The following is a 12625-nucleotide window of genomic DNA, read 5'->3' as shown; positions in this document are numbered from 1 at the left end:
AAGACACAGAGATATTTATGAGGTTTCTTTCAGAGATAAATTATAAACTGCACAATTTCACAAAATACCACAGCTTGAAATATCAACAACTGGGGTCTTGAAATCTTACTGGTTGTCTATATTTAGCTGTTCCTTTTCTTTTCTCATTACATAGCAAATCTTAGTCAGCATAAGTTCCAGCAGATATCCTCTGTGGGAATCTCCTACCAAATGTAACTCATCTACAACTATAATTCCTGGAAGAAAATATGTAATCTAAATGAATAAGCTTTACTTAAATTTGACAAGATAAATACAATGTATCTATATATGTAAATTGAATATATTGATTGATTGTTGGTTGCTTAACATTCAGGGGCATTTATTGAATATAAGTAACATTACCGTTAGTATGGCAGCATTAACATTTTGCAATTTAAAAAACTAGAGGCTCTAAAGAGCCTGTGTCTCTCACCTTGGTCTATGTGCATATTAAACAAAGGACACAAATGGATTCATGACAAAATTGTATTTTGGTGATGGTGATGTGTTTGAAGTTCTTACTTTACTGAACATTCTTGCTTCTTACAATTATATCTATAATGAACTTTGCCCATTAGTAACAGAGAAAAATATTTGGTAAAAATTTACATAAATTTACCAAATTAATGAAAATTGTTAAAAATTGACTATAAAGGGCAATAACTCCTTAAGGGGTCAATTGACCACTTAGGTCATGTGGACTTATTTGTAGATCTTACTTTGATGAACATTATCGCTGTTTACAGTTTATCGCTATCTATAATAGTATTCAAGATAATAACCAAAAACAGCAAAATTTCTTTAAAAATTACCAATTGGAGGGCAGCAACCCAACAACTGGTTGTCCAATTGATTTGAATATTTCAGGGCAGATATATATTGACTTGATTAACAATTTAACTCCTTGTCAGATTTCCTCTAAATGATTTTGGTTTCAGAGTTATAAGCAAAAAACTACATTTTACCCCTGTTCTTTTTTAAGCCGTGGTGGCCATCTTGGTTGGATGGCCAGGTCATCGAACACATTTTTCAAACAAGGTACCTCAAAGATGATTGTGGCCAAGTTTGAATTAATTTGGCCCAGTAGTTTCAGAGGAGAAGATTTTTGTAAAAGATAACAGATTTACGAAAAATGGTTAAAAATTGACTATAAATGGCAATAACTCCTAAAGGGGTCAACTGACCATTTCGGTCATGTTGACTTATTTGTAAATTTTACTTTGATGAACATTATTGCTGTTTACAGTTTATCTCTATCTATAATAATATTCAAGATAATAACCAAAAACGGCAAAAATTTCCTCAAAATTACCAATTCAGGGGCAGCAACCCAACAACAGGTTGACCGATTCATCTGAAAATTTCAGGGCAGATAGATCTTGACCTGATAAACATTTTTACTCATGTCAGATTTCCTCTAAAAGTTTTGGTTTTTAAGTTATAAGCCAAAAACTGCATTTTACCCCTATGTTCTATTTTTAGCCGTGGCAGCCATCTTGGTTGGTTGACTGGGTCAAGCCACACATTTTTTAAACTAGATACCCCAAAGATGATTGTGGCCAACTTTGGATTAATTTGGCCCATTAGTTTCAGAGGAGAAGATTTTTGTAAAAGATTACTTAGATTTATGAAAAATGGTTAAAAATTGACTATAAAGGGCAATAACTCCTTAAGGGGTCAACTGACCATTTCAGTCATGTTGACTTATTTGTAAATCTAACTTTGCTGAACATTATTGCTGTTTACTGTTTATCTCTATCGATAATAATATTCAAGATAATAACCAAAAACGGCAAAAATTTCCTCAAAATTACCAATTCAGGGGCAGCAACCCAACAACAGGTTGTCCGATTCATCTGAAAATTTCAGGGCAGATAGATCTTGACCCTATAAACAATTTTACCCCCATGTCAGATTTGCTCTAAATTTTTGAGTTATAAGCCAAAAACTGCATTTTACCCCTATGTTCTATTTTTAGCCGTGGTGGCCATCTTGGTTAGTTGGCCGGGTCACCGGACACATTTTTTAAACTAGATACCCCAATGATGATTGTGGCCAAGTTTGGTTTAATTTGGCCCAGTAGTTTCAGAGGAGAAGATTTTTCTAAAAGATAACTAAGATTTACGAAAAATGGTTTAAAATTGACTATAAAGGGCAATAACTCCTAAAGGGGTCAACTGACCATTTGGGTCAGGTTGACTTATTTGTAAATCTTACTTTGCTGAACATTATTGCTGTTTACAGTTTATCTCTATCTATAATAATATTCAAGATAATAACCAAAAACAGTAAAATTTCCTTAAAATTACCAATTCAGGGGCAGCAACCCAACAATGGGTTGTCCGATTCATCTGAAAATTTCAGGGCAGATAGATCTTGACCTGATGAACAATTTTACCCCGTCAGATTTGCTCTAAATGCTTTGGTTTTTGAGTTATAAGCCAAAAACTGCATTTTACCCCTATGTTCTATTTTTAGCCATGGCGGCCATCTTGGTTGGTTGACCGGGTCACCAGACACATTTTTTAAACTAGATACCCCAATGATGATTGTGGCCAAGTTTGGTTAAATTTGGCCCAGTAGTTTCAGAGGAGAAGATTTTTGTAAAAGTTAACGACGCCAGACGACGACGGACGACAGACGACGGACGACAGACGACGGACGCCGGACGCCAAGTGCTGAGAAAAGCTCACTTGGCCCTTTGGGCCAGGTGAGCTAATAAACCAGATGCTCCGCAGGGCAAAGCATTATACGACCGCAAGGTCGAACCCTGAATGGTTGGGGTAAGTATGGACACAACATTCAAGCTGGATACTGCTCTGAATTTGAATTGTGATTAAAAAGTTGACACAGCATAGGTTTCTGACACAGAATGAATTAGGTCTAACGAACTTAATTTTTTTTTTTGCTTTTGAGCAGTGCACTATGCTGTTGAATATTAATCCTCGCAAAAAAAAAATAATGTTTGAAGAAATTTTCTTTATATTTCTGAAATCTGAAATGAGAAAAATTTCCCTCCCCCCCCAATTTTTTTCACCTCCCCCTTTCCCTTATTCCAAAAATGATCTCAATGACAACCATTCTGGACAAAGAAAGATAAATCCATCTTATTGTCTTGAAACTACAAAAATGCTTGTTTTTTTTGCCCCTTTATTCCTAGACTTTTTGCCCCATAACCCTTTAAATATATCCCAACCTTCTACTTATGGTATTAAACATTGTGGTACATATCAAACAATTGAAATACTTATACACAACTTATTGTCCTGACACTAGATAAATGCTTGTTTTGGGCCTTTTGGGCCCCTAATTCCTAAACCATAAGGACCATAACCCCCAAAATCAATCCCAAGCTTCCTTTTATGGTTATAAACATTGTATTAAAATTTTATTGATTTCTATTAATTTATACTTAAGTTAATATCCGGAAACTATCTTTCTTCGGACAACGCTGACGACGACGACGTGATTCCAATATACAACTGCAAAAATGTTTGCGGTCGTATAAAAATAAAACATTTGTTACTGAACTTTTTTATTCCCACTATCTGACATTTGAATTAAATGTATTATCATTCAATTGTGGCTTAAAGTTGCTTAAATCAGGAATTAAATAGCAAACTTAAAAGGCTTTATATACAGAATTTCTTTTACTACAGTGAAACCTGGGTAAACCGAACCCTGATAAAACCGAATTTCAGTTTAAACCGAACAATTTTCAAAGTCCCACAAAATTTCCCTATCAATTAACGTTAATCTAACCTGAAAAAACCGAACCCTGTCAACACCGAATTCCGAACGCTTTTTGAAGGCTTGTTGGTAAATTTGTATCTAAAAATTATCTGTCAAAATCGATCAATACATATCAAAACAATAAAATATAATTAATTATTTGCATGATTTAATGAAACAAACACAGGATGGCAGAGTATCCCCGAAGGTATTTGAGGTTTAATGAACTTGTGAGTTGTTATTACAAACTAATTAGCATGTCTGTGTGCATGTATAAAGTGATTTTTTTGTAAAGAAACGTTAAACTGGTCAGCTACCCCCATCGCCGATAATGACAAGAAAGGAACTTTCCCTCAGATCAATTAAATGCACCTTACTCAAATAATTACGGCCACAAAATCGAAACTGCCATTCTGTAGCTAAACTGTTTAATTAAATAATAGTTTTAAAGCCTTTCACCGGATTAAGAAGTCGTGAAACACAACAAGGTCAATGGATTTTGATTGCTGGATTCCCATTAGAGACCCTATATATTTGATTTGAATGCTCCCGAAGACTTCGGTTAGCTATTTAGCAACGATAAAGTCCGAGAATAAACTGGACCCCTGCTGTTGTTTCACTGTTATCGTGTGCCGAAGTATCAATCAGCGGGTGACCAGTTTAGTCCGAGAACTCGTGTGTACAATGACATTCCTGATTCAACTACGGAATCGTCATATGACAGTGACTGTGAATCTGAATTGGTCAGTGAATTAACGGATGAGAAAATAATTATAAAAAGCAAAATCGCTCCACGTCGGACATCTCCCAACAACGAGCGTGATTGACGGAGTGGCTTTTGATTTATAAACAAAAATGTAGCAAAACGTCTATCTTTTATCTTCTTTTGTTTTTACATTTACATCTAAATCAACACAAAAATAAACTGTCGGCTGTTGTGTCACCTATTATTCTTGTCAAAATTATTTTGGTGTCGACTTCCGTCTACCTCTACAATCCAAACACCTGTGAAAACCGAACAAAAAGCAAAGTCCTGTGGGTGTTCGGTTTGGACAGGTTTCACTGTATATGAAAAACATGCCAGTTTACAAAATATAATTCTTCTCTGACATGTAGTTGCTTAGATTACCCTATCACATATTAAACAGTGTTCATGATTTATGTTGTTTGTTGGTAGTTTGTGATAAAATAAAATTAATGAAACACTGAATACTAACATTCACGTCTCATACCTACCCAGTTTATCTAATTCTTTATGTTCCAGTAACCTATTAATTAGACCATTTCCTTTCTCTATTGTACAAACTGCTACATCTACAGATTTGAGTCCTCCTGGAGGGGAATAACTCCCCATAAATCCACTCACTCGAATTCCAGCATCTTGATAAAGTTGCTGTTGTCAATAAAAACAAATAGTCAGCATAATTTCAATTCCTGAACTTGTAATTAATATTCTGACATGAGCAAAGACCTAACTGGAGAGACATTTGGCTTCCAAATGTTGTTATTCCAATAGAAAATATTGAGAGTTTCGTATGTTGTTAGAAAAAGATGCAGTCTTCATGTAAAATGTTTTATGATGTACTAACAATGCTATAAGTTTTAGAAATATGTGTTGAAGCGGTAGAGGCTATGAAAATTTTAGACAAGAGTGATTTCAATTCTTCATTTTTTATTGTTCAAAGTTATGTTCTTTGGATAAAGCACTATTCAAAGACCATTTCTAGGTAAACTGTATGATTTTTACTTCTATGGTTATAAGCTCTTTCATATGTGTTAAATACCATTTATTATTAGGAAAAAAACTCCCTCATTTCGTGCCAATTACCCCTTACAGTTTCACGATTAAGATATTTTTCAGAAGACTTACCTGTAAATAAAACATTTTTTCTCTGGCAACAGATACAAAGGGTAATATAAATATAGCTTTCTTTTTAGTTTCCATAACTCTCTTTAGCACCAATAGTTCTGCAACCATGGTCTTGCCTGCACTTGTTGGAGCCGAGTATACTAGATTTCCACCAGCTTTAATGAAAATCATTACAATTTTAGGACAATAGAAAATGTGAGCAAAGCTCACAAAATTGTATCCCCAGATTTCCCACCCCTTGAAGTGTCCATTACATGTATATGCTAAGGAAAACCCCAAAACAGGACTCTCTTTTCATGATACCATAAGTAATAATGTAATAGTAAAGTTCTATATTTCATGGTTTTGTATAAAACTTTAAAATGTGTATCTGATTCATTTTAATTTTCCATTACATGTACATGTTCAGTTATGAAGCATGCCTTTAAAGTACAAGATCAATTGAATTTTAACAATTAGCATCTGACATATGAATCATCATTATGCTGTTTGACAATTAAAAGAAATGAATCAAAATCAAAACTTTTGTTACCCAGGGTATTTCCTTTACAAAGGCATTCAGCTTGCCATTCAAACATTGCTGTGATTCCTTTACTGTGATACTGGTTTAACACTGTTTCAGGAAGTCCCCAGTTACTAAGGCTAAGTTTATCTCCACTAATGTTTAGAATAGAAGATTTTTCTAAGTAAAAACAAAATAGATTAAATGAATATGCACATACATATATATCCCATGTTAGAATATTTAGTGTTCTCCCAAAGCCATTCAGCTTCATGGAATTTGTTATATAGATGTGATGCTATAATTGCTTGAAACACCACGTATTTAAAATTTCCTCAGAACAAATCTACTGGAATGATGTATGAAATTTGTGGGGAGAGCTTTGAATTATTGCTTCATAAAACATGATAAGAATTTACTTAAGCAGTTTGGAATGCTCTCCTAGAACATACAAGAAAATTCTAATTCAAAAAGCATATCAAAACCAAACCTAATCAGGCCATAATAAAGAGTAGGTTTGTTTGCCCTAAGCCTACCTACCAAGAAAATAGCTGCCTACTCAAAATCTTTTATTGTCCTGATGTGATTTTTTTTTTTTTTTTTTTTTATTCATATTATACATGATATAGGCATGAAGACAAGTAAACATCTGATACTTAAATTTCTCTTTGCCTAAAAAAAAGAAAATGCCTACCTACCTACCTACCCACTGTCTCAATGTTGGGTAGGGTTTGGGCAAACCAAACTATTTTTTTAAGTGTGGCCTCATGAAATAGGGTAAATTTAACATTTTGAGTCTTTTAACAAGACCATATTTACCAGGAATGCTTTTAAAATTATGTATGATACTTGAAGTAAGGCCATACAACGAAAAAGAATGAATTTTTTAATAATCTATCAAAATATTTGTACAAGCTAATCTTGAAATTGAATAAAACCATTGTATTCTTACCATGTAAATCAGATTTTCTTTTCAAGTTTTTTTCCATCCTATCTTTTTGATTATTTTGATGATTCTGATCTTTTGTTAGTTGTTGCCTGGCAACACCTCCATCAATGTTTGCATCTGCTTGATGTGAATGTGTCACCATTTCTATCAGAGATGTCTTACATTTACTGACAGTATTTTCCTTATTATTTTCTTTAACAGAAGGGAATTGTTTCAACAATTTATTTTGTTGTACTTCTGACTTTTTTGTACTTTCTACACAAGGAGATAAAATTATATCAGATATATTCATAGAGGTTTCAAGTGTAAATAATGACTTTAACAAATGATTTTGCCTCTTAACATGAGATGCTGTCAGTTTTAATTCTTTACGAGAATTAGGAGTAGTTTGAGGAGTTGAAGCAATCTTTGGTGTTTGCCATGAAATGTTATCATCATTTTTTAGATGATGTACAGATTTTTTAGTACTTTGATTACAAAGTTTTCCATCTGTTGAATAATCTAATGGGGACTTAAAAACATCGTTATTTCTAATTGATGTACTGGTTCCACTTGGTGTTGTAGGGTGGCTCTTCATTACTGGAATAATTTGTGCACCAGTTAAAGGTTTGCTTCTAAGAAATCTAGTTGAATCGCCAACAGCGGACTGTTGTTTCAAAGTATCTGCTGAATTTTTGGCAGAATTAGCTCCAGAATTAACAGTTGTCTTTTCTGAAGCATTTTTTATCAAATTAGTTCCTGAAGTTCTTGTGATGGATGACTTTGTTGTTGAATGAACAGATGATTTTTTAGTTACGAATGCAGATGTCTTATTAGTTGGATTGGCTGGTGACTTGGTCGTCTGGATCTGAAGTTGACATTTTCTTGATTTTGGTGTATTGGACTTTTTCACATTGAAGTTTTCCTCCATTTGATCCATTACATCTAACATTTCAACATCCAAATCAGTACAAAATGACGAAGAGAAAGATGCCATCATGTCTTTGTTTTGAATTGACTTCATGTTGGTAGTCTGATCCTGCAGAAAAGAATGTAAATAACATTATATAAAGGGTCAATAATAAGAATTCTGAATTATGAAATAAGCTTCAAATTCAGAAATAAGTATATATAATATCGCTATTTTACAAAATCTTCCTTACATCTTACTGACTGATAATTTCCTTTCAAGATCTAACCTGTATCCCTACTTATTATTCTCATTGGTAGTACCTAATACCAGATCCCTTTTTTCATATTCATTTTTAAGAACATTTTTGTCTGACGGTTTTCTAGTATATTATTGCTATAACTGCCTAAGATTTTTGAGTCAACATTTATGTTCTGGCAATAATCAACAAGGATTTTAACAAGCTAAATGTTCTTTTTTGCAGTTAAATACAAATTCTACAAACCTTGCTTTTTTATTTTGTGTTTTAGTATCGAATGGTTTTTCATTACCTTATTTTGATTTCCATCTGTGTTTTTTACTGTGGAATTTGGGTTCAAACATCTGAAAAATACATTTCCATATATTTATTTTCCACATTCTATGATTGTTTTAATTGGAAAACATAAAATAATGAAGAAATAAAACAATAAATCTCAAGCTTTAAATTAAGGAAATTTTCAAGTAAAAGGCAAATATATGACCCATTGCTAATCAATATTAACAGGTGTCGTAATTTGTTGTCACAGATAATTCTCTTATCTGATGGGTATTGCGTTTGCACTAATTTTTACATAATATAATCTTTCATTTGTGCCACAATGTTATATTTCATATGGGCCAACAAATAAAAAATACACATATCAGTGAGATATCAGTTATCCAGTGTTTACAAGTACGTCACAGTCTTGTGTCAGAACAAACTTTAAGTTTTTTTCCAGTGTATCATGCTTTCTTTTACATGTTTTATGATTAAAGCAGAATTCTGTTTTAAAATTATTATGAAAATTCTCTAAGAAATTTTCAGTGTAAAGTGCTTTCATTATGGTTACGATGACTTATTTTGGAGGGACATGTTTTATAATGCAATAAAACATGTGTTATCATTGTGTATCTTTGAATAAAACTATTTTTTATACTATATACCTGTATAAATGGAGCAAATAAAATGTTTTATATTGGCGCAAATGTCCGAATATGGTGTGTGGCCCTAGTCTAATATTAGTTTAAATTAGTGATAAAGTAATGTAAGTGTAAGAAGTTTAGGTACAAATGTACTACTAGTACCAGATCATGAATTTTACATACATGTGCATCTATACAAAAGTAGTGTTGTTAAAAATGTACAAGGAAAAATAAATACCTATCAACATGATCCATATTACAACAGATTCTGGTAAGTTTAGGACAACAGTGTATGTCCTCTAAAATATTTTTGATTTGTAGACAAGACATTGCATATTAAAAGTGTTGTTATAAAATGTTTACATGTTTTTCCTTTGAGCTGTTGTAGTAACAGGAATTCTGCCCAGTCTTCTTCTTGATGTCTGAATATGCCCTGTTGCCATGGTAGCACTCCAGAACACTGTCAACTGAATCCATTTCTTTTCATTTTGATGTAACCTAGATGTATGTAAAACAATAGATATATCATTATGGTCAGAATAGATGGTATGAACTTCATGTCTAATTTATTTGAATGTAGGTCATGTACTTTATGTACATGTACGTATACCAGTATGTTATACTAGTAAAATAGTTGTAGTAAAGCTGATTTATGTCAAACTCTCTTGGGAATTACTGCAAAAATGTTTGTTTTCTCTTTGAACCTTCATTGACATTTCCACCAATTTATGATTTGGATGCAACTTTTTAAATTTAAAAAGCATAATTTTTTTTTATTTTCCATCAATTTTTCTTTTTTTCCTTTAAATTTTCATTCACCAACACTAATGTACATACAATTTTCTATTCCTAACATTTTCAAGGAAAAAATGTCTACAAAGGTTATTAAAACTTAGATTTATTTATTTATAGGCAGCATGGCAAACCAAAGTGGACAAAAAGAGTTATATTTAAATATTATAAAATCAATAGGATTTAACATTCATTTACACTTAAAAAGTTCATTGATATACAAATGTATATAAAGAAACACATTCTAACATTTCGGGACAATTAAACTATGGCTATAAAAATGAGATTGATTGATTGTTGGCTGCTTTACGCCGCATTAGCACAAAAATATATCGCGGCAAAATAAGGAGATGTGGTATGATTAAACCAATGAAACAACTATCCACCAAAGCTCAAATGAAGTGAATGTAAGTATTTTTAGACAAGCCTATAAGACCGACTTACATGTGTAACAAGGAAAAGAATGATGTAAACCATGGTTGCCATAATACATCTTATCACTATTCCTGGCTGACCAGAGAATCTATCCCACTTGAACTAAAGACTTCATACAAGAATCACTTTTCCATTGTGGCCTCAGATATTTTGTATAACGACGTACAAATTTTAGGGGAACCTTTGATGTCCAGTAATGGCAGACAAATAGGAATAAGGTGTATAGTGATCCCAGGTGAATCTGGGTCCGTTTGCGCCCAATCACGTTCGCACCCATTCGTGTTGTTTAATAATTTGTAAACGAGTTTTGAAAAGTGTATTGCTATAAATATTTAGCCATCATATTGTCATACTTGACCAAACACACATGAGATCAAAGGAGACAAGATGTTAAAAACAATTATATTTCATATATGTCAATATGTTATTTAAAATCTTCAAAGTTTTAGTCATACCAAGCTAAACAGGTGGAAACCCGGTTGAAATAGAACAAAAGAATCCAAGATCTTTGTTAGAGAAGGTGATAAATGCTTACTGTAATGTTTACTATAGTAACACAAATTTTAAAAGTTAATAGAAACAAATAAAATGACAATTTTCAGCTCAATTATGAAGTATTTAATTTTAAAAACACCATGTGCATAAGTTTCCAATTTTTCTATAACATAGTTAAGCAGAACTATTAGATATCATGTCGACGACATGGGTATCTATCAAGTTGGATGTAGAAAATGCATAACCTCCGATTTTTAAAAGAAAAATACCACGTACGGAGAACATATCAATCTATTAGTTCTGTAATTTTCGTGTCTGCCCTTCCATTATGTGACTCAAGAAAAAATTCCAAAAAATTGGTATCAATTGTATCGAAAAGAGAAGTTGAGTGCACGTTTTTATGTTAGGGTGTGTTTGAGTGAAATATTTTGTCTTGAAAACATATAAAGCAAGAGTATTTGATGCATCATCTCGATTCAGATTCTATCATTTTTGTCGAGCCTTCGACTTTAGTCAAAAAGCGAGACTAAGCGATCCTACATTCCGGCGTCGTCTGCGTCGTAGTCGTCGGCGGCGGCGTCCACAAATATTCACTCTGTGGTTAAAGTTTTTGAAATTTTAATAACTTTCTTAAACTATACTGAATTTCTACCAAACTTAGACAGAAGCTTGTTTATGATCATAAGAAAGTATCCAGAAGTAAATTTTGTAAAAATAAAATTCCATTTTTTCCGTATTTTACTTATACATTTTTATAAATGGACTTAGTTTTTCTGCGAGGAAACATTACATTCACTCTGTGGTTAAAGTTTTTAAAATTTTAATAACTTTCATAAACTATCCTTGATATGTACCAAACTAGAACAGAAGCTTGTTTATGATCATAAGATAGTATCAAGAAGGAAATGTTGTGAAAATAAATTTCCACTTTTCCGTATTTTACTTATAAATGGACTTAGTTTTTCTGCGAGGAAACATTACATTCACTCTGTGGTTAAAGTTTTTAAAATTTTAATAACTTTCATAAACTATCCTTGATTTGTACCAAACTTGGACAGAAGCTTGTTTATGATCATAAGATAGTATCAAGAAGAAAATTTTGTAAAAATAAATTTCCACTTTTCCGTATTTTACTTATAAATGGACTTAGTTTTTTTGCCAGAAACAAAACATTCACTCTGTGGTTTAAGTTTTTAAAATTTTTATAATGTTCTGAAACTATCCTGGATTTCTACCAAACTTAGACAAAAGCTTATTTCTGATCATAAGATATTATTCAGAAGTAAATTTTGTAAAAAAAAAAAATCACTTTTTCCGTATTTTACTTATAAATGGACTTAGTTTTTCTTCCAGTTAACATTACATACAGTCTGCAGTTAAAGTTTATAAAACATTTATTAGATTTATAAACTATCCTGGATTTTTTTACCAAACTTGGAAGCTTCTTTCAATCAAAAGACAGTATCGTGAGGGAAATTTTTATTGATGTTTTTCCTCATTTTTGTTGAGTCTGCGATTAACAGAAAAAGTAGGCAAGACACCGGGTTCTGTTGAACCCTTACGAATTTTTATATATATAAAGGCTACAGGTTGACTTTATAACATTAAAAATTCACAGTACTAAAAGGTTAAATAGTGTAATACCTTTCTAATGAATCACAAAAACAGAGTAGGTGTGATTTAAAAGCTTATTTTTACTAAAAGTACTTGACGACCAACTTTTAAGTTGGATGACAAAAATGCATATCTTCGAAAACACTTCATTTTTTGTTTGTA

The 12625-nt window shown here is 32.2% G+C and overlaps 1 protein-coding gene across 2 annotated transcripts in view; it reads right to left on the bottom strand.

The window, feature by feature from the left end:
- The window catches only part of LOC139491108 (DNA polymerase theta-like), a 44637-nt gene that overhangs the window by 30847 nt on the left and 1165 nt on the right, over positions 1 to 12625 (bottom strand). For both annotated transcript variants that reach the window (XM_071278477.1, XM_071278478.1), the window contains exons 2-8: positions 9491 to 9625; positions 8515 to 8566; positions 7078 to 8092; positions 6156 to 6305; positions 5624 to 5778; positions 4990 to 5146; positions 110 to 236 (exon numbers count right to left, since the gene is read on the bottom strand). In XM_071278477.1, coding sequence (XP_071134578.1) covers positions 110 to 236; positions 4990 to 5146; positions 5624 to 5778; positions 6156 to 6305; positions 7078 to 8092; positions 8515 to 8566; positions 9491 to 9570 — 1736 coding nt within the window. In that variant the 5' untranslated portion in view covers positions 9571 to 9625. The remainder of the gene's footprint in view (positions 1 to 109; positions 237 to 4989; positions 5147 to 5623; positions 5779 to 6155; positions 6306 to 7077; positions 8093 to 8514; positions 8567 to 9490; positions 9626 to 12625) is intronic.

The sequence above is a fragment of the Mytilus edulis genome, chromosome 10 (assembly GCF_963676685.1).
Source record: "Mytilus edulis chromosome 10, xbMytEdul2.2, whole genome shotgun sequence".
Lineage (NCBI taxonomy): Eukaryota > Metazoa > Mollusca > Bivalvia > Mytilida > Mytilidae > Mytilus > Mytilus edulis.
Note: the sequence above shows the minus strand (reverse complement) of the source record. Positions and strands in the feature narration are given on the sequence as shown.